General features: G+C 68.9%; 3 protein-coding genes across 7 annotated transcripts; 2 read left to right on the top strand and 1 right to left on the bottom strand.

The window, feature by feature from the left end:
- The first annotated feature begins 183 nt into the window (after window positions 1–183).
- On the top strand, window positions 184–4,419 carry DDX23 (DEAD-box helicase 23). 2 transcript variants are annotated; one of them, XM_034071437.1, is made up of 16 exons: window positions 184–522; window positions 593–691; window positions 773–869; window positions 973–1,038; window positions 1,131–1,269; window positions 1,353–1,483; window positions 1,554–1,666; window positions 1,744–1,887; window positions 2,002–2,227; window positions 2,308–2,453; window positions 2,583–2,760; window positions 2,842–3,084; window positions 3,179–3,330; window positions 3,445–3,553; window positions 3,659–3,833; window positions 3,904–4,419. In XM_034071437.1, exons 1-16 carry the CDS (start codon window positions 314–316, stop codon window positions 4,125–4,127), a joined length of 2,451 nt encoding a protein of 816 aa, XP_033927328.1. In that variant the 5' UTR covers window positions 184–313; the 3' UTR covers window positions 4,128–4,419. The 2 variants fall into 2 exon arrangements, with proteins under 2 accessions (XP_033927328.1, XP_033927327.1); XM_034071436.1 differs by having other exon boundaries at window positions 1,350–1,483.
- A 202-nt stretch (window positions 4,420–4,621) lies between these two features.
- CACNB3 (calcium voltage-gated channel auxiliary subunit beta 3) lies at window positions 4,622–9,920 on the bottom strand. 3 transcript variants are annotated; one of them, XM_034071438.1, is made up of 14 exons: window positions 9,800–9,920; window positions 9,570–9,662; window positions 7,432–7,554; window positions 7,226–7,348; window positions 7,035–7,150; window positions 6,905–6,969; window positions 6,803–6,822; window positions 6,633–6,713; window positions 6,439–6,497; window positions 6,245–6,354; window positions 6,017–6,168; window positions 5,841–5,936; window positions 5,613–5,762; window positions 4,622–5,532 (listed from the first exon to the last, which is right to left on the bottom strand). In XM_034071438.1, the coding sequence occupies exons 1-14, from the start codon at window positions 9,839–9,841 to the stop codon at window positions 5,227–5,229; spliced, it is 1,536 nt and encodes a 511-aa protein (XP_033927329.1). In that variant the 5' UTR covers window positions 9,842–9,920; the 3' UTR covers window positions 4,622–5,226. The 3 variants fall into 3 exon arrangements, with proteins under 3 accessions (XP_033927329.1, XP_033927330.1, XP_033927331.1); XM_034071439.1 differs by lacking the exons at window positions 9,570–9,662; window positions 9,800–9,920 and adding an exon at window positions 8,630–8,667; XM_034071440.1 differs by lacking the exons at window positions 9,570–9,662; window positions 9,800–9,920 and adding an exon at window positions 8,204–8,335.
- Window positions 9,921–11,270: 1,350 nt separating this feature from the next.
- ADCY6 (adenylate cyclase 6) lies at window positions 11,271–20,051 on the top strand. 2 transcript variants are annotated; one of them, XM_034071504.1, is made up of 22 exons: window positions 11,271–11,364; window positions 11,952–12,786; window positions 13,599–13,748; window positions 13,839–13,960; window positions 14,039–14,150; window positions 14,225–14,352; window positions 14,430–14,588; window positions 14,980–15,121; window positions 15,197–15,325; window positions 15,651–15,676; window positions 15,754–15,901; window positions 16,138–16,235; window positions 16,307–16,394; window positions 16,462–16,578; window positions 16,652–16,810; window positions 17,039–17,214; window positions 17,294–17,323; window positions 17,593–17,722; window positions 18,035–18,298; window positions 18,630–18,834; window positions 19,397–19,521; window positions 19,600–20,050. In XM_034071504.1, the coding sequence occupies exons 2-22, from the start codon at window positions 11,953–11,955 to the stop codon at window positions 19,726–19,728; spliced, it is 3,471 nt and encodes a 1,156-aa protein (XP_033927395.1). In that variant the 5' UTR covers window positions 11,271–11,364; window position 11,952; the 3' UTR covers window positions 19,729–20,050. The 2 variants fall into 2 exon arrangements, with proteins under 2 accessions (XP_033927395.1, XP_033927396.1); XM_034071505.1 differs by lacking the exon at window positions 11,271–11,364 and having other exon boundaries at window positions 11,617–12,786; window positions 19,600–20,051.
- The last annotated feature ends 263 nt before the right edge of the window (window positions 20,052–20,314 follow it).

Raw genomic sequence — 20,314 nt, 5'->3', positions numbered from 1 at the left:
CAAAAGGGGTCTTTCCAGCTAGGGAATGGGGGACGCGGCGCCGACGGTGCCACGGTAGGACCGGGGGACACCGCGCTGCCTGCGGAGGGATCCGCGTGTGGCGGCGGTGCTGCGGCCGCGGCGGGCGCGAGGGCTGCTGGGAGCTGTAGTCCCTGCGCGGAGGCGGCCTCGCCTTCCCGGCGTGCTCCGCGGAGGCCATGGCGGCAGCGGGGCCCTGAGGCCCGGAGCGGCGGTGAGCGGGCGGCGGGGGCTGCCGGAGCTCCGGAGCCGGTACCGGGGGCAGGGCCCTGCTCCCCCGGCGCTGTCCCCGCAGATGGCCGGGGAGCTGGCGGACAAGAAGGAGCGGGACGCGTCCCCCGCGGCCAAGGAGGAGCGGAAGCGCTCCCGTTCCCCGGAGCGCGACCGGGACCGCGACCGGGACCGCAAAGGTTCCCCCCCCAAGGACAGGAAGCGGCACCGGTCCCGGGACAGGCGGCGGGGGAGCCGCTCGCGCTCCCGCTCCCGGTCCAAGTCAGCGGAGAGGTGAGGGGGGGGCTGCCCCCGGCGGGGGGGGGGGGGGCCGGGGTTGGGCCTTAAGGACCTCGCTCCGTAGGGATCGGCGGCACAAGGAGCGCGACCGGGACCGGGGTAAGAAGGAGCGGGAGCGGGACAAGGATGGACACCGGCGGGACAAGGACAGGAAGCGCTCGAGGTGAGCCCGGGGGGGCCTCGGGGCGCCCCTGCCCCCCCCGGAGCGGGGCTCGGGTCCTGACCCCCGGTTCTGTGCTGGAAGCTCGTCCCCAGGCAGGGGGAAGGAGTCCAAGTCCCGCAAGGAGCGGGATGCGCGCAGAGCAGAGGAGGAGGAGGAGAACGGCCTGAAGAAGGAGAAGGTGAGGAGGGATGGGCTGGGAATGGCTTTGGGAATGTGGGAATCCCTCTGGCGAAGGCAGAGTCCCCACTGGGGCTGCTGATGGGCTCGTCCCACATCCACAGGCGCAGCCGCTGTCCTTGGAGGAGCTGCTGGCCAAGAAGAAGGCTGAAGAGGAGGCGGAATCCAAGGTGGGAGCTGGAGCTGAAGCCTCCCCCTTGGGATGGATGGGATCGGGGGGGGGCACATCCAGACCTGCTGTGACCCTGCCCTTCTGTCCCAGCCCAAGTTCCTGTCCAAGGCGGAGCGGGAGGCCGAGGCGCTGCGGCGGCGGCAGCAGGAGGTGGAGGAGCGGCAGCGCCTGCTGGAGGAGGAGAGGAAGAAGAGGAAGCAGTTCCAGGAGATGGGGAGGAAGATGCTGGGTAAGGGGGTACCCCCCCCGGAGCCCCTCAACCCTAAGGGGGGGTTGTGCTGGCCTCTGACCCCTTCCCATGCTCCCCAGAAGACCCCCAGGAGCGGGAGCGTCGGGAGCGCCGGGAGCGCATGGAGCGGGACACGAACGGCACCGAGGATGAGGAGGGCAGGCAGAAGATCCGGGAGGAGAAGGACAAGAGCAAGGAGCTCCATGCCATCAAGGTGGGTCTGGGGTGACCCTGGGGGCTGCAAGGAGGGGATGGAACCCCCCCACTGAGCCTCTGCTCCCCAGGAGCGGTACCTGGGGGGGGTGAAGAAGCGGAGGCGAACGCGGCACCTCAATGACCGCAAGTTCGTGTTCGAGTGGGACGCATCGGAGGACACCTCCATTGACTACAACCCGCTGTGAGTGGGGGGGCCTGGGGCTGGGGGGGTCCATGGGGCTGAGGGGCAGCTCCTGATGCTCCCACCCCTTGCTCCAGGTACAAGGAGAGGCACCAAGTGCAGCTCCTGGGCCGGGGCTTCATCGCAGGCATCGACCTGAAGCAGCAGAAACGGGAACAGTCGCGTTTCTATGGGGACCTCATGGAGAAGAGGCGGACGCTGGAGGAGAAGGAGCAGGAGGAGTGAGCTGGGGGGTCCAGGGGGCTCTGCTGGGCCTGGGTGCAGCTCGGATGGGGGCAGGATGATTCCAGCCTTCCCCTAGGGTGAGCCCCATCCCCTTCCTTACCTGCACCCAGGGCTCGGCTGCGGAAGCTGCGGAAGAAGGAGGCAAAGCAGCGCTGGGACGACCGGCACTGGTCCCAGAAGAAGCTGGATGAGATGACGGACAGGGACTGGCGCATCTTCCGCGAGGATTACAGCATCACCACCAAGGGGGGCAAGATCCCCAACCCCATCCGCTCCTGGAAGGACTCATCTCTTCCACCCCACATCCTGGAGGTCATTGACAAGTGTGGTTACAAGGTGAGCAATGGGGGCTGCTTTGGGGGGGGTCAGGGCTGGGAAGGGGGGTGCTGTTCTCATCCTGCTGCTCCCCTTGCCAGGAGCCCACCCCCATCCAGCGCCAGGCCATCCCCATCGGCCTCCAGAACCGGGACATCATCGGCGTGGCTGAGACCGGGAGCGGCAAAACAGCGGCTTTCCTGATCCCGCTGCTCGTGTGGATCACAACCCTGCCCAAGATTGACCGGTACGGGGGGCCGGGGACAGTGCACGGGGGGGGGACATGAGCCACGACCATCAGCAGGGCAAGGGGCACACTGCACAGGGGGCACACATGGCACCTGGGTGACGTGGCCATGCCCTGCCTGTGCCGCAGCATCGAGGAGTCGGACCAGGGTCCCTACGCCATCATCCTGGCCCCCACCCGTGAGCTGGCCCAGCAAATTGAGGAGGAAACCATCAAATTTGGGAAACCTCTGGGCATCCGCACAGTGGCTGTGATCGGGGGCATCTCCCGCGAGGACCAAGGCTTCCGCCTGCGCATGGGCTGCGAGGTGAGTGCCCCCCATGCAGGGACCCTGGGGGCCACAGTTCACCCCCAGCCTGTGGCCACCAACCCCCCCTGACCCCCCCAGATCGTCATCGCCACCCCAGGCCGTCTCATTGATGTGCTGGAGAACCGGTACCTGGTGCTGAGCCGCTGCACGTACGTGGTGCTGGACGAGGCAGATCGCATGATCGATATGGGCTTCGAGCCGGACGTGCAGAAGATCCTGGAGCACATGCCCGTCACCAACCAGAAACCGGACACGGACGAGGCCGAGGACCCCGAGAAGATGTTGGCCAACTTCGAGTCAGGGAAGCACAAGTACAGGCAGGTGGGTGCTGCCATGGGGAGCAGAGGGGGAGCAGAAGCTGCAGCCCCATTCCTGCCCCTCTGGGGCCATCACTGCCTGCCCTGTGCTCCCACAGACCGTCATGTTCACGGCCACCATGCCGCCAGCCGTGGAGCGCCTGGCCCGCAGCTACCTCCGCCGTCCTGCCGTGGTCTACATCGGCTCTGCTGGCAAACCCCACGAGCGGGTGGAGCAGAAGGTGTTCCTCATGTCCGAGTCAGAGAAGAGGTGAGGATGGGGCTGCTGGAGCAGGAGGAGGGGTCTCGGGGGTTCTCAGGGGTATTTGGGGGTGAGGGAGCTCTGGGGTAGGCTCCTCAGCCCCACTCTGCTCCTCCACAACAGGAAGAAGCTTTTGGCCATCCTGGAGCAGGGCTTCGACCCCCCCATCATTATCTTTGTCAACCAGAAGAAGGGCTGCGATGTGCTGGCCAAGTCCCTGGAGAAGATGGGGGTGAGTCTGGGCTGGACCCTCCCCACTCTGTGTCCCCTCCTGTCCATGGGGACCCCATTGGTGGAGGGCTCCAGGCCCTGCCTGACCCTTCCTTTCCCCCCCCAGTACAATGCCTGCACCCTGCACGGAGGCAAGGGCCAGGAGCAGCGGGAGTTCGCCCTCTCCAACCTGAAGGCCGGGGCCAAGGACATCCTGGTGGCCACCGACGTGGCCGGACGTGGCATCGACATCCACGACGTCTCCATGGTGGTGAACTACGACATGGCCAAGAACATCGAGGGTGAGCTGGGGGGGACAGTGGGGGGCAGTGGGGGACTATGGGGTGCCCGATCCTCATCACCCCCTTGCAGATTACATCCACCGCATCGGGCGCACGGGCCGCGCGGGGAAGAGCGGCGTCGCCATCACCTTCCTCACCAAGGAGGACTCAAGCGTCTTCTACGACCTGAAGCAGGCCATCCTGGAGAGCCCCGTGTCCTCCTGCCCCCCGGAGCTGGCGAACCACCCCGATGCCCAGCACAAGCCTGGCACCATCCTCACCAAGAAGCGGCGCGAGGAAACCATCTTCGCCTGAGCCCGGGTCCCCCCCCTCCGATGGCAGCAGCGCCAGGGGCTGCCAGGACCTTTTGGCTGCTTGTGGTGCATCCAGGACTGCCGACAGCAGAGACTTGGCCCAAGGGCCTCCCCCCGTTGTTCCAGCCCCGCTTCCCACCCTCCCCATGGCCGACAGGGCTCTGGGGGCCAGTTCCTCCTGCTGGGACCGGGCTGGTGCCCATCGGGGCTATTCCAGGCCCTTCCTTCCCTTCATCCTCGTGTTTTTTAGCTGCAATTCCAGGCTGCAGGAATAAACCCGGTCCCGCACGGCACCGCCTCGTGCTCTCCCTGCCCCTGTGTCCCCCCCATCCCCTTTGTGTGTCCCCCCCAGCACACGGACACGGCCCTCGGAGCACTCTCGTGTTTCTGAAACTGGTTACAGGGAAATCAGTGCTTTCTACAAAAGAAATTATAACAAATCTGTGCCCCCCCTCCCCTCCCTGTGAAGGGCCCCGGGGGGGGGGGGGGGTTCTCATTGAGCAGCCCCCGAGGGGGGGATGCTGTATTTACAGGACTGTGTGCGGTGACGTGCGGTGGCAGCTACAGGGACAGCAGGGACAGGGCAGTGAGTGCAGGCAGGGAGTGCCCCCCCCCCGGCCCTGGGCAGGGTCTGGCTGCCCCCTCCCCTCCACATCCCCAGTGGGGGGGGGGTTTGCAGTGACCGGGATGGGGGGGACTTGGTGCAGAGCAAAGCGATTGGTGCAGCCCCCTCGTGCAGGGGGTCCCATGCAGGGGGGGGGCACAGGCTGGGCCTGGGGAGGGACAAGGGGGGCACCTTCCCCTTAATTCGGGTCTGTGCTACTCACCCTGACCCCCCCCCCCCCCCATGGCCTGGCCACTGTGTCCATGGCAGCTGATTGGGGGGGGGGAAACTGAGGCAGGGAGAAGCTGTGTGGCTGAGCCCCGGTCCCCGGGGAAGGGGCAGGGGGGTCCCCTCGCCCCCCCCACCCCCTGTGCTTATGGCTGAAGACGTCCCCCCAAGGAGGCCCCCGAGAGGGGGGAGATTGTCTGAGCACCCCCAGTGTGGGGCTGGGGGGGGCCGCTTCCCAGCCGGGCCCCCCCCTCCTTTCTGCCCTCCCCTAGTAGCTGTCCTTGGCCCAGGGCCGGCTCCGCTGCCAGTTCCTGTCGTGGTTGCGCTCGCTCTGGCGCTCGGGTGTGCCGGGTCCCTGCATCCCACTGTTGTGGTGCCGGTGGGGCTGGTACAGGTCAGGGTAGGGGTCCCCGAACTCCTCCTCCTCCTCCTCCTCCTCCTGCAGGTGCCGGGAGCCGCGCTGGGACCCCCCCCCCCACGGCCGGGGCGAGTTGTCCCCGGCGTCATCCGACGGCATCAGGCTCTCGTGCTCCAGCGGCGAGTGCTCCCCACGCTCCCCCAGCAGCTGCTGGCTCTGCAGACACGGACAGGGCTGGGTGCGGGGCCGCAACCCCACTGGGGTGCACTGGGGTGCACTGGGGTGCGCGGTGGTACCTGCAGCCCCGGCAGCCCCGGGGGTGATGGAGCAGTGTGCGCGGCGTGCGGAGGGTGGTGCGTGGCGCGCCAATAGACCTCCAGGTACTCGGCCAGGTGCTCGCAGGCATCCTCCAGCTGGTTCTCATCCAGGATGACATCAAACAGCTCCTGGGGGGGGCACAGAGAGGGGTTAGGGGGGTCCGGACCCCCCTTTGGGCTGTGCCAGTGGGGGTCCCGTTGGCTCACCGGGGGACACTGCACCAGTTTGTCGGCTGCCATCATCTGCACGTTGAGGTGCTTCACTTGGGACTTGCCACGGGACTTGATGAGCCGCTGCAGGACCTGGGGGGGCACAGGAGGGTGATGGCATCATAGGGGACAACCGGGACGCCCCCCCCACACACACCCACGGGTACCCCCACCTTGGGTGAGGACACCTTGACATAGACGATGATGGGCGCCAGGGAGGTCTTGGCCAGCTGGGCCGGGTGGTTGATGGTGTCGGCGTCCAGCACCACGAGCTGCAGGGACTTGGCCAGCTCAAAGATGCGCTCGATCTCGCTCTGCACCTCGGCTATGGGGGGATATGGGGGGGGTGCATGAGGCTGGGCTGGTCCCTCTGGGGGTCCCTGCGGCCTGGGGACGCTCACCGATGCTGGAGCGGGTGGTGGAGCGCTCCAGGATTGCCTGCTTGCCCAGGTTGTTGAGGATGGAGCGCTTGGCCAGGGACAGGTCAGCCGTGATGTGGGTGATGGAGATCCTGGGGGGCAGAGGGGTGGCAATGGGGACCGGGGTGTCCCCCCACGGCCATGGTGTGGGGCCGGGGGCAGGGACAGGGCCTCACCTCCCATCGAATCTGTGCTTGAGGAAGTCGAACAGAGCTTTCTGCATCATGTCCGTGACCTGCGTGGGCACCGGGAGCCACAGATGGCACCGGCAGCGGGGCCCGGCCCCCCGCGGGCACCCCTGGGCCCCACCATCTGCCATGGGGTGGGCAGGGAGGGGACAAGGGGCTCAGGCCCCCCCTCCCCCCCGTACCTCGTATCCTTTCAGTGAGGGCCCCACCAGCACCACGGGCCGCATGGATGGGACCACGTCATAGGGTGGGATGTGCTGTGTCTGGGGGGGGATACATCAGTGTCCTGCGCCCCATAACTCGGGGTAGAGGGGGGGTCTCTGCCCCATCTCCCCCCACCCGTGGGACTCACCTGCTTCTGCTTCTGCTTGGCTTGGGGAGAGAAGAGGGAGGGGTTGGTGACAGCAAAGGGGGGACCCCCCCGCCCCCCCCCCGGGCCAGACCTGGCTCTTACCTAAGGAGGGGGGAGGCGATCGCCGGCTCCCACTGTCGCCGAGGCCCGAGGCATTGCCAGCTCTCCTGGGGGGGCAATGGGGGTCAGTGAGGTTTGGGGGGGCTACCGGTTGGGGGGCTCCGGTCCTTACCTGGCTTTCTGCTCCTGCTTGAGCCTCATGGCTTCCAGGCGCTGGGGGCTGGGGATGAAGGCGATGTCCCCCCCCTCCTTCACTAGGCGCCCAATCCACCAATCATTGCTGTATTTCTGGGGGGGGCAGAGCACGGTGAGGCCGGGGGAGGGTCCTTGGCCCCCAAACCCCCCCCCGACACCCCCCTTCACCTCCTTGATGTGCAGGAAATCTTTGGCTTCGAAGTTGATGGCGGCTCCTTGCACTGGGCACTCCTCATCCAGCGCCCCACAGTAGCTGACATTGGTGCGCACGGCGAAGGCGACCGGCTTGTGCTGGGGGGGGGGTAAAGGTTGGGGTTCAGCACCCCCAGACCCTGCCCAACCCCGCAATGTGCCCCCCCCCCCCCCCCCCGTACCTTGGCCCTCTCGAGCTGCTGCTGGGCCTGGTTCTCCACCTCGCGCCGGGCGCCCTCCCGGTCCTCGTCCAGGGACACGTCGGAGTCCAGGGACGGGCGGCTGGTGTAGGAGTCCGCCGAGCCCTGCGGGGCCGCGGCTCAGTGCGGCCTGCGGGACCCGGCAACGCGAGCCCGGGGGGAGCCATGGGGGGGACCCCGCTCCCGTTCCCCTCCCCCCCCCCCCCCCGCCGGTGATCGGCGGTCCCTGCTGTTGAGCTGCATTGGGATACTTATGGGCCCCTAGATGTGGCCGCGCGTCCCCCCCCGGACCCCCCCCATCGCGCGCATCCCCCCTCGATCGCACCGGGGGTACCCCCCCCACCGCAGGCAATATGGTTTCCAGCAGGCACCCCCCAACATGGCCTCCCCAGCACACCCCCCAACAGCATCGTCACCGCTCCCGGGAGCATCCTTCACCTCCCCACCGGTAGCAGCATCTCCCCCCCACCCCCCGCAGCCCCAGGCCCCGCCGCCCATGGGGGGGTCGGGATCACGAACCCCCCCCCCCTACACCCGGTTCCGGTCCCGGCGGCACCTGCCGGGGATTGGGGGGGGCGAGACCGGTTCCTCCCTGCGGTGAGGAACAAAGGGGGCGGCCGGACCCCCACACCGGGCCCGGGCCGCATCCACAGGCACAGCCCCCAGTGCGCAATCACGTCCCCCCCCTACCCCGGCCACCGCTCCCCCGGTCACGGCCCCCCCGCCCCGGTTGTGCCGGTACCGGGGCCGGTACCTCGTTGAGCAGGAAGGTAGCGCTGGAGTCAGAAAACGACATAGACGGGGCGAGCCGAGCCGAGCCGCCCGCGCCCCCCCCCCCGCCTCCGGTACCGGCACCGGCTCCGGTTCCGGCTGCGGCTCGGGCTCCGCTGGCCCTGCCCGCTCCGCGCCGCCGCCGCTGCCGCCCCTCCCCGCCCCTCCCCGCCTCCGCCTCCCGCCGCCCCCCAGGGGCGCACGGAGCCGCCCCCGCCGGCTCAGCCCGGGGCGCGGGTTGGGGGTCGCGGCTCCCCCTTCCCGGTGGGACCCCGGTGCAGCGGGGGGGAACCCGGGGAGGGATGGGGGGGGTTGCAAAGGGGGCAGCTCCCGGCCGGGGGGGGCTGCGCTGCTCCCGCAGGCCCCGGCCGGGGGTCCCGGGGTGGCGGCTGGGGGGTCCCCTGGGTACCTCCATGCTCCGGTGCGGCGGCCCCGTCCCGTCCTGCCCCGAGCCGGTGGCAGCCCCATCTGCAGGGCGAGCCCTGCGGCGGGGCCGGAGCCGCTCCCGCCCCCCCGCCGCCCCCCCCCCTCCCGCCCCCGAGGAGGGGGGCAGCAGCGGGCACTGGGGGACCGGCGTCACCCGCCCCGAACCGCGCAGCGGGACCGGCACCGGAGGGACCGGCCGGGGATGCGCGGGGCAGGCCCGGGGGCTGCGGGACCAGGCGCGGGCAGCGGGCACCGGCCCCGGTACCGGGCAGCGCGGAGGGGCCGAGCCGGGCCCTCTCCGAGGTGCTGAAGGGGCCGTGACGGGTGCGGGACTGGGGCCGGGGGTCCCCGGAGGGACCGGGACGGGAGCGGCGCTGCAGGTGCTACCCCGGCAGGGAAACGGGGGCTCGGGCCTCTCTGCACCGCCCGGGGCCGCCCCTGCCTGAACCCACCGGGGCCTCCCCGGTACCCGCTCGGGCCGGGGTGAGCCGAGGGTGAGGGATAGCGGGGGGAGAGGCTCCTTCACCTCCTGGTTCCCCCGGTGCCGGTGAATGGACGGGGCGGGGCGGTCCAGCGGGACCCCCGTTCCCCCTCCGCTGCCTCAGTTTCCCCGGGCCGCCCCCCCCGCCGCAGCGCCGGTGCCCGCGGCCGGCCCGGCCCTGACGCAGCATTCGCTATTTTTAGCCTCGGGGAGCGGCTGTTGCGGTGCCACCGGCGCCCGGTGCCGGCGCCCAGCCCCGGTCCCCAGGGAGCGGCGCGGGGGGGGCGGCCGCGCGGCTCCCCCCGGTGCGGGGCTGGGGAGCTCGGCCGCTCCTCCCCGGTCCGAGCCCTAATGCGGAGCCGCAGCTCCGCTGCTCCCTGGAACGAGTCGCGGCGGGAGGGGGGGGCTGGCGGGGCTGCCGGTGCCGGTGCGGGCCGCTCACCTGCCTGCGGAGGATGCTGGAGGTGGTGTCGGACGAGGTGCTCCCGTCCGAGCGCTTGAACCGGCTCTTACGCTTCGGGAGCCTCCGGGGGCTCTGAAAGGGGAAGCAACGGGAGCCGCCGCTCAGCACCGGGCGGCACCGGGCGGCGCGGCCCCGCTCTGCGCTGCGGGGTAGAACCGAACCGGGCCGCACTGGGCCCGCGGGGGCCGGAAGGGCCCCGGTGCGCTCACCTGGAAGGAGCCGGGAGCCGCGGGCTGCGCCGGGGCGGACATCCCGGGCGGCACCCACCGGAACCCCCGGGATCCCGGCGGGGCCGCACCCGCACCCGACCGCGGTTCTCCACCGGGAAGGGCCGCGCCGCCGCCGCGCTCCGCATCACACGGGGCCGCCGGGGGCGTCCCGGCCGTCCCCGCCCCCGCCTGCCCGCCCCCGCGCCCATCACCGTGGCGTCCGGCCCCGCGGCCCCCGCAGCCACCGGCACCGTGTGCATGTGTCCGGGAAGGGGGGGGTGCTCACCGGGGATAGACCCAGCTCGCACCCCGCCGTGTGCGGGGGCACCGGCACCGGCAAAGAGCAGCCCCGGGGCCGCCGCAGCCGTGACCGCGCGTGGTCGGGGGTGCAGGATCCCCGAGTCCCGCATCCAACCGGGACGGGGCCAGCGGCTGCCGGGGGGGGCCCTGCCCCGCGGGGGGCAGGAGGGGGTAAGGGGCGGACGCACTCGCCCCGCGCACCGCGTCCCCGCCGTGCCCCGCACCGGGAGCACCGGTACTGGCCCCCCCCCGTGCTCTCCCTGCCCCCCCCCGCGGCGGGACTTCCGCGTGCGGGGCCGCGGGGACTCGGGCCCGGCGGCTGCTGCTAATTAATGATTAATGATTAATCTGCGCTCCCCGGGGCCCGCAGCCGCCGCCGCGGAGGGGGAGGGGGGAGCGGCCTGGGAGGGGGCCAAGCAATGGGGGGGGTGGCAGCATCGGACCCACGGACACCGGGGGGGGCAGGCGAGGACCCCGATGTGGGGGTGCCCTGAGCACAGGGCGCAGATGGGGAGGGGTGCGGGTGCAAGGGGCGGGGTGCAAGAAGGTCCGCGTGAGCGCAAGGGTGTTTGTGCACGCGTGTGCGCGTGCAAGGGTGCGTGCGCGTGCACGCCAAGGGTGCCCTGGGGGGGTCCGCGGGTGCGTGTGCAAGGAGATCAATGTGCGGGGGTACCCGTGTGCAACACAAACACGCGTGCAACGGGGCTGCCCGCGGGTGCGGGAGCGCGCACTCGCGCAAGTGGGGGGATGTCTGCGTGTGCAAGGGGCACACGCAAAAGGCTGGGTGCGTGTGCACGGGGAAGGTGGGGGGGATGCGTGTGCGCGCTCCCGGTGGGGGGTGCCCGGCTGCGCGTGTCCCCGTTGTCCCCGCCATGTCGGCGTCTCTGTGTCTGTGTGCGCGCGGCCCCGGGGGTGCCGGTCCGCCCGCGCGCGCGCCCGCCGCCCCCGTGCGCCCGCCCTCGCCTCCCCCGCCGCACCGGGGCCGCACCGGGGCCGCTCCGGGCCGACACCGCCGCCGCCGCTGCGCCTTTAAGGCCGCCGGCCGGGAGCGCCCGGGAGCGGATCCGGGCGCGGGGGGGCGGGCACCGGCCGGGGCAGGGCCGGGGCTGGAGCTCGGGGCTGCGACCGGGACCGGGGCCGCTACCGGAGGGGGCCCGGCCTGGGCGCGGGATGGCGCGGAGCGGCTGCGGCGCTGCCGCCGTGTAGGAGCGGGCGGCGGCGGCGCCGTTCCCAGGCGCGGGGCCCCGCGGGCGGCGGCGGCGGAGGTGAGCGGGGCCCGGCGGGAGCGCGGGAGGCGGCGGCGGGGACCGGGAGCGCGGCGCTGCGCGGGGACCGGGGCGGCGGCGGCGGCGGGGACGGGGGGAGGCGGTACCGGGGTGGGCCCCGGGGCGGCGGGAGGGGGGCGGCCCCTGCGGTGCCCGGTGCGGCGGCCGGGAGCCGGCGGGGCCCGGGCCGTGCCCGGAGCGGGCCGGGGGGGGGAGGCCGCTGCCGGGGTCGGCCCTTCCCGGTGTCCGTTCGCCCGCGGCCGGGAGCGTGCGCCACGTCCTGGCCGGTTCCCGGTGCCCCCGGGGCCGCGGTGCCCGGTGCTGCTCCTTGGCTTCCGTTCAAGACAAACAGGGCCGGGACGCCGGGGACGGTTCCAGCTTTGCCGCAGGTCACAGCGTTGGGGCGGCCTCCGCAGGGCCGGGCTCCGGGCACCGGGAGCAGCCGTTCCCGCAGGGACCGTGGGGCCGGGGCTGGGGTCAGCCTCCCCCGGGGCTGGGCGCGATGTCAGGGTGCGGGCACCGGGGTCCCTGTCGGGTGTCGGGGGGGGGCGCGGAGCGCTGCTGACCCCCCCCCCCGGCGCCCGCAGCATGTCGTGGTTCAGCGGCATCCTGGTGCCCAAAGTGGACGAGCGGAAGACGGCATGGGGGGAGCGCAACGGCAAGAAGGGCGCCCGGCCCCGCGCCGGCCTCTGCGGCCCCCGCTACATGAGCTGCCTGCAGGACCCTGAGATGGAGCCCCCGGGGCCCCCCCGGGGGCTGCGCTGCACTTGGCAGGAGGACCACTACGGCAAGAAGGGGCCCGCGGGGGACCCGGCGCTCAAACCGGTTGATGTGGGCTTGGAGGATGGAGAAGCCAAAGGGCCGAAGGGGGCCGGTGGCGGCCGCGGGGGGCGACCGTCGGCAGCCGAGTGCTGGCAGCGCCTGCTCCAGGTTTTCCGCTCCAAACGTTTCCAGTCGGCCAAACTGGAGCGGCTTTACCAGCGCTACTTCTTCCAGATGAACCAGAGCAGCCTGACGGTGCTGATGGGGGTGCTGGTGCTGGTGTGCGGGGTGATGCTGCTCTTCCACTGCCTGCCCGGCACCCCGCATGTGCCGGCAGCCGCCGCTCTGGCCACTGCCACGGCCTTGTTCCTGCTCCTGATGGTGCTGTGCAGCCGTAGCGCCTTCCCCCAGGACTACATGTGGGTGGTGAGCTACATGGTGCTGGGGCTGCTGGCCGGGGTGCAGGTGCTGGGCACCCTGGCCGTGGTGCCCCAGAGCGCGGCCGAGGGCGTCTGGTGGAGCGTGTTCTTCATCTACATCACGTACACGCTGCTGCCGGTGCGGATGCGCGCGGCCGTGCTGGCCGGGGTCCTCCTCTCCTGCCTGCACCTCGCCATCGCCTGGCACCGCAACACCAACGACCCCTTCCTCTGGAAGCAGGTAGGGATGGGGGGTGGGATGGAATCACCATCACTGAGCGTCCAAACTCGGCTTTTCTGCACTTGAGCTCTTCGCACATGGAACGTTCTGGATGCAGGAGGGATGCCCGGGGGGGGGGGGTCAGCATCCCGTGGGTTGGGGGCCCCTCATCCCAGTGGTTCTGCACAGAGCCACCATTGTGGGCTGCACTGGCACCCACAAAGCCCCCGTTGTGGGGCTAGCGGGAGCCCCCAGGGGGGATGCAGGAGTCCGGGGGGGTCCTCTTATGCCAAGGGCTGGGTGCTCCCCCCTCACTGTATGAGGCCACCGGTCACTCTCGCCCTGCCTGGCCGGGGCCAGCACCTCGTGCTGTCCCCATGGGCATGGGGCAGGAATGCGGTGCTGGGAACAGAGCCCATAGGAGGGGGAGTCCCCCTCTATGTGGGGTTAACCCCACACTGTGGCCCTGCTCCCAGCCCGCTGGAGCACTATAAATATCCTTGGCCCTGATCCCGGGGGACAGGGACCAGGATGGGGGAAACCACAGCGCTCCAGCTGCAGCCGTCTCCACTTCCCGGCCCTGCCCCAGCTTCCTCTGCTTCCAAGGGCCCAGCTGCATCCGTACCCCCCTGTTCCGGGTCCCTGCACCCCCTTTCCTCCTGTCCTGGTCTCCTTCAGCCTCGGGTCTCCCATGTTCACCCTGCCCTGGTCCCCTCTGTCCCTGCATCCCCGTGCTCCTTTGGACCAGCCCCCCTATATCAGAGCCAGGCTTGTGGGGTGCAGAGGAGGGTGGCAGAGCTGGGGGGTCCCTGCTGAGCCTGTGCCCCCCCCAGCTCATCGCCAATGCCCTGATCTTCCTCTGCACCAACGTGGTCGGGGTCTGCACCCATTACCCGGCCGAGGTGTCGCAGCGCCAGGCCTTCCAGGAGACCCGCGGCTACATCCAGGCACGGCTGCACCTCCAGCGCGAGAACCGGCAGCAGGTTGGTTGGAGGGGGGGTCCTGGGGTCGCCCAATGGAGCTGGGGGGGTTCCTCAGGGCCCCCCCCGCTGATGGGTGCTGCTGGGCTGCAGGAGCGGCTGCTGCTCTCGGTGCTGCCCCAGCACGTGGCCATGGAGATGAAGGAGGACATCAACACCAAGAAGGAGGACATGATGTTCCACAAGATCTACATCCAGAAGCATGACAATGTCAGGTATGGGTGGGTTGGGGGGGTTGGGGGTTCAGGGTGTATGGGGGGGATGCTCCCCATCCCATGCTCTACCTCCTACAGCATCCTCTTTGCGGACATCGAGGGCTTCACCAGCCTGGCCTCGCAGTGCACAGCGCAGGAGCTGGTCATGACGCTCAACGAGCTCTTTGCTCGCTTTGACAAGTTGGCAGCGGTGAGATATGGGGCTGGGGCGGGGGGGGGGGGCTCAGATGGGCTCCGGAGCCCCCCAGTGACCTCCCTGTGCAGGAGAACCATTGCCTGCGCATCAAGATCCTGGGCGACTGCTACTACTGCGTGTCGGGGCTGCCGGAGGCGCGCGGGGACCACGCTCACTGCTGCGTGGAGATGGGGGTGGACATGATCGAGGCCATCTCGTGAGTGGGACCCCGAGCCCCGTCCCCGGGCCCGGTGTCCCCGGGCCGGCGCTGAGCGGAGCCGGTGCCGCCCGCAGGCTGGTGCGCGAGGTGACGGGGGTGAACGTGAACATGCGCGTGGGCATCCACAGCGGGCGCGTGCACTGCGGCGTCCTGGGGCTGCGCAAGTGGCAGTTCGACGTCTGGTCCAACGACGTGACCCTTGCCAACCACATGGAGGCAGGGGGCAAGGCTGGGTGAGGCGGGGTGGGCTGGGATGGGGAATGGGGTGGGCTGGGATGGGGAACGGGATGGGATGGGATGGGGAATGGGGTGGGCTGGGATGGGGAACGGGATGGGATGGGATGGAGAATGGGATGGGATGGGGAACGGGATGGGCTGGGATGGGGAACGGGATGGGCTGGGATGGGGAATGGGGTGGGCTGGGATGGGGAATGGGATGAGCTGGGATGGGTTTGGGGTCAGGGTAGGCTGGGATATGGATTAGGATGCTCTGGGATAGGCACTGGGATGGGTTGGGGTCAAGATGAGCCAGGCCTGGGATCAGGATGGGCAGGGATAGGGCCCAGGATGGGTGATGTGCTACAAAGAAAGGGATCTCAGGGCCATCATCCCGTCCATCCCCAGGCGCATCCACATCACTTGGGCCACGCTGCAGTACCTGAACGGGGACTACGAGGTGGAGCCAGGCCACGGGGGCGAGCGCAACGCCTACCTCAAGGAGCACAACATCGAGACCTTCCTCATCGTGGGCTGCAGCCAGAAACGCGTGCGTTGGGGAGGGTTGGGGGGGGAACACCCCACACGTGGGGGTCACCCCTCATGGCCGTGCCCCCCCCCACAGAAGGAGGAGAAAGCCATCCTGGCCAAGCTGCAGCGCGCCCGCGCCAACTCCAGCGAGGGGCTGGTGCCGCGCTGGGTGCCCGAGCGCTCCTTCTCCCGCACCAAGGACTCCAAAGCCTTCCGGCAGATGGTGAGCAGCCCTGGGGGGGCCCCGTTGTGGTGCCATCGGCTGCTCGCTGCCTTCCTGGGGCTGCTGTTGGGTGCCCGCAGCCCATGGGGCTCCCGTGTCCTCAGCAGCCTTTGGGGACCCCCATCTTCACCAGCCTCTGGGCCCCCCCATTCATTGGTGTCAGACATTCCCACCCCTATCCTGGGGGATAGCCCCTGCAGATCCCCCCATCCCGACACTGACCCCCTTCCTTTGGGACCCCAGGGCTGCCCCATGACCCTGTCATCCCTGGGGGTCCCTTCATCCATGCTGGTGTCTCTGAGGCCCCCCCATTGTGTCTCTGCAGGGCATCGATGACTCTAGCAAGGACAAGTAAGCATCCCTGTGCTGGGCAGTGGGGGGGTCACAGCCTGCTCCTCCGGGGGGTCCTGACCCCCTGCTGTCCCCAGCCGCGGTGCCCAGGAGACCCTGAACCCCGAGGACGAGGTGGACGAGTTCCTGAGCCGCGCCATCGACGCGCGCAGCATCGACCAGCTCCGCAAGGACCATGTCAAGAAGTTCCTGCTCACCTTCCAGACCCCCGAGCTGGAGAAGAAGGTTCCTGACCCCCGGGAGCCCCATCCCAGCTCCTCCTGTCCCCTCCCTCCCCTGGCCCAGGGAACCCCCCTGGTACCCCTCATCCCCTCAAATCTGTGTGGCCCACTCAGCCCATTGGCTCCATGCTCCCTCCATCCTCCCACCCCATCTCCATCCTGTCCCCTCTCGGTGCCCCCATCCCATTGATCCCACCGCATCCCCTGCATCCCGCTGCACTCACCCCTCTCCTCCCGCAGTATTCCAAGAAGGTGGATGACCGCTTCGGTGGCTACGTGGCCTGCACCCTCCTTGTCTTCTGCTTCATCTGCTGCCTCCAGATCGTGGTGTTCCCCCAGTGAGTGCCACAGCCCCCCCAGACCCAAACCCAGCCCCGACCCCCCTGGCACTCACATCTTCTTCCCCCAGCTCCCCACTGATGCTCGGTGCCTACATCAGCATCTTCCTCCTCCTCGCCACCATCCTCTTTGTCTGCGCCATCTACTCCTGTGTCACCGTGAGTACAAGGCTATGGGGGGTGTCGGGGGGGGCTCTGCTGTGTGTGACGGGTCCTGCCCCCCCAGCTCTTCCCCACCGCGCTGCAGCGACTCTCACAGAGCATCGTCCAGTCCCGCGCCCGCAGCACTGGCATCGGCGTCTTCACCGTCCTCCTCGTCTTCATCGCTGCCTTCATCAACATGGTGTGAACCGGGCTGGGGTGGGGGGGGTCCGGGGGGGGGGCACCCGCTCACCCCTCTCCTGTCCCCCCCCCAGTTCTCCTGCAGCCGTGCAGCGCTGCGGGACTGCGCTGCCCGGGAGCTCAACGTCACCCCCGAGGCCGTGGGGCCCTGCGAGCTCCGGGCCCTCAACATGGCCCTGGGAGCCCCCCCGGGGCTCTGCCATCACCAAGGGCTGGCCTGTGACTTCCCCGAGGTGAGCACCCATGGGTGCAGGGTCCCTGGGGCTATGGGGTGCTGTCAGTGACACCCATGGGTGCAGGGTCCCTGGGGCTATGGGGTGCTGTCAGTGACACCCATGGGTGCAGGGTACTTGTGGCTGTGGGGTGCTGTCAGTGACACCCATGGGTGCAGGGTACTTGTGGCTGTGGGGCGCTGTCAGGGGCACCCATGGGTGCTGCTCCATGCCATGCTGTCCCCACAGTACTTCAGCTACAGTGTGGTGCTGAGCCTCTTGGCCTGCTCCGTCTTCCTGCACATCAGCAGCATCGGGAAGCTGCTGCTCATGGTGGCCATCGAGGCCTCGTACCTGGTGCTGGTGGAGGGGCCTCAGGCTGCCCTGTTTGACAACGCGGACCTGCTGGTGATGGCCAATGCCCTGTGAGTGCCCAGTGCCCCCCCGGGGGTCCCCACCCCGCTGCTGGGTCCCCATCACTGACCCCAGCTCCTCTCCCCACAGGCCCCCTTTCAATGGGACCCAGGGTGGATGGTGAGTGGGGACCTGGCACCACTGGGGTGAGGGTGGGCAGCAGCAGGACAGGACAGGCCTCTGGGGGGCTGTGCTGTGAGGGTGGAGGAGATTTAGGCTCCCCAGGGTGGGTTTGGGGTCCCTGGGGAGGATTTGGGTCCCTGGGATGGGTTTGGGTCCCTCGGGTGGGTCTGGGGTCCGCGGGTGGGCAGGGGGCAGGTTGGGGTCCCTGGGGTGGGTTGGGGTCCGCAGGGGGGGCAGGTCAGGATGTGACCATGCGGTGCCCGCAGCGCGGCGCAGGGGAAGGTGCCGCTGCGCATCGTGACGCCGGCGGTGCTGGCGCTGTTCGCGCTGGCGCTGTACCTGCACGCGCAGCAGGTGGAGTCCACCGCGCGCCTCGACTTCCTCTGGAAGCTCCAGGTAGGACCTGGGGGGGACACTGGGACCGACCCCAGCCCTGGGAATGATCCCAGTCCCATCTCCAGGACTGATCCTGACCCCAGCCCTGGGAGTGGTTCCCATCCCCATCCCCAAGATTGATCCCAATCCCATCCCCAGGACTAATCCTCATCCCTGGGAATGATCCTGGATCCCATCCCTGGGTGTCATCCCTATCCTTGTGCCTGATCTCATCCCCGCGCCCTGGCACTGATCCCATCCCATCCCCATGCCCGATCCCATCCCCGCACCACGAGGCCACGGCGCGCGTCCCACGGGTGCCATGTGCCGCAGGCCACGGGCGAGAAGGAGGAGATGGAGGAGCTGCAGGCCTACAACCGGCGGCTGCTGCACAACATCCTGCCCAAGGACGTGGCCGCGCACTTCCTGGCGCGGGAGCGGCGCAACGATGAGCTCTATTACCAGTCCTGCGAGTGCGTGGCCGTCATGTTCGCCTCCATCAGCAACTTCTCCGAGTTCTACGTGGAGCTGGAGGCCAACAACGAGGGTGTGGAGTGCCTGCGCCTGCTCAACGAGATCATCGCCGACTTCGACGAGGTGCCCACGGAGGGGCTGCGGGCGGCAGGGGATGGAGCCAATAGGGATGGGGCCAACAGGGATGGGGATGCAGGGGATGGAGCCAATAGGGATGGGGCCAACAGGGATGGGGATGCAGGGGATGGAGCCAACTGGGATGGGGTGCTGGAAGTGGAGAGCACAGGGCCGGGGTGCAGGGGATGCAGAGCACAGGGCTGGGGTGCAGGGGATGATGCTCATAGGGGATGGAGCACACGGGGACAGGTGCAGGGGACAGTGTGCAGGAGATGGGGTGCACACGGCGATGGAGCCCTCAGTCCCCGGTGCCATCACCCCCCCGTGCCCCCCCCAGATCATCAGCGAGCAGCGGTACCGGCAGCTGGAGAAGATCAAGACCATCGGCAGCACGTACATGGCGGCCTCGGGGCTCAACGCCGCCACGTACGACCGCGAGGGCCGCAGCCACATTGCGGCGCTGGCTGACTACGCCATGCAGCTGATGGAGCAGATGAAGTACATCAACGAGCACTCCTTCAACAACTTCCAGATGAAGATCGGTCAGCGCCACGCAGGGCCCTGCCCCCCCTGCACACCCCCCCCATGCACCCCATACAGACCCTTCCTGCACTCCTGCTTATACCCCCTTCTGCGCCCTTCCTACACCCCTTACATGCCCCTTTATACACCTCTTATATACCCTATATACACCCCCCTTATACACCTCTTATATACCCTATATACACCCCCCTTATACACCTCTTATATACCCTATATACACCCCCTTTATACATCTCTTATATACCCAATATACACCCCCCTTATACACCCTTTGTACAGCCCTTTTTACACTCCTTATGCACTCCCTTATACACCCTTTATACTCCTCTTATACAGCCCCTTATATACCCTTTATATACCCCTTTATGCACCCCTTACACAGCCCCTTAGAAACCCCTTTATACACCCCCTTATATACCCTTTATATACCCCTTATACCCCCCTTATAGATCCCTCCATCTTTGCCCCCCCGAGCACTCCCAAGCCCTTCCTCACCCCCTTCCCTTTCCCCCGTTCCTACCCCTTTCCCCTCTCCCCCCCACTGACCCCCTGTCCCCATAGGGCTCAACATGGGCCCGGTGGTGGCGGGGGTGATCGGGGCGCGCAAGCCCCAGTACGACATCTGGGGCAACACCGTGAACGTCTCCAGCCGCATGGACAGCACCGGCGTTCCCGACCGCATCCAGGTCAGTGGGGTCCCCCCGGGACCCCCATCACATCATTGCCCCCATTGACCCATTGAGCCCCATTGTCCCCCCCTTTAGGTGACCACGGACCTGTACCAAGTGCTGGCTGCCAAGGGCTACGTGCTGGAGTGCCGGGGGCTGGTGAAGGTCAAGGGCAAGGGGGAGATGACCACCTACTTCCTCAATGCCGGCCCGGGGGGCAGTTAGGGCCCCCCCCCAATGAGGGAACCCCCAAATCCCCCCCATTCAAACCAGAAACAAAGGGAGAAATGGACACAAAGGGGGGGGCACCCCCAGTGTGGGTGCTGAATGGGGGTTTAAGGTGCAGCCCTCCCCACCCCCCCATGTGCCAAAGGATGGGGCCCCCCGGGGGCTTTGGGGGGGTTTGGGGGTGCCCCCCCTCCACGTGCCAAACAAGTGCCGCCTGCGGGGGGGGGGGCGCAGGGCAAGCAGCACCGTGACCCCCCCGACCCCCCAGCCCCGGGGCTGCCACTGGGGGGGGGGGGCGCCCCCCCTTTTAAATGCAAAAAAAATCATGAAGTGACTTTTATTTTTTTTCCCTTTTTTTTTTCTTTTTTCCTGAATTTTCTTGGTTTGGGGGGGGCACCGGTTCCCCCTTCCTTGCCCCCCCCCCCCCAGCACAGACCTGAGGTACTTTGTCCTATGTGTGTACAGATAAATTATATATAAAAATCACTTTGGATACGAGCCGGGGCCTGGCGTGTGCGGCGGGGGGGGCTGAAGGGGGGGAGCCGGTACCGGCGGGGGGGGTCCCGGTACAGGAGGGGGGGTC

This window comes from Melopsittacus undulatus, chromosome 21, assembly GCF_012275295.1.
Source record: "Melopsittacus undulatus isolate bMelUnd1 chromosome 21, bMelUnd1.mat.Z, whole genome shotgun sequence".
NCBI lineage: Eukaryota > Metazoa > Chordata > Aves > Psittaciformes > Psittaculidae > Melopsittacus > Melopsittacus undulatus.
The sequence above is the reverse complement of the archived record's forward strand: the minus strand, read 5'-3'. Positions and strand labels throughout refer to the sequence as shown.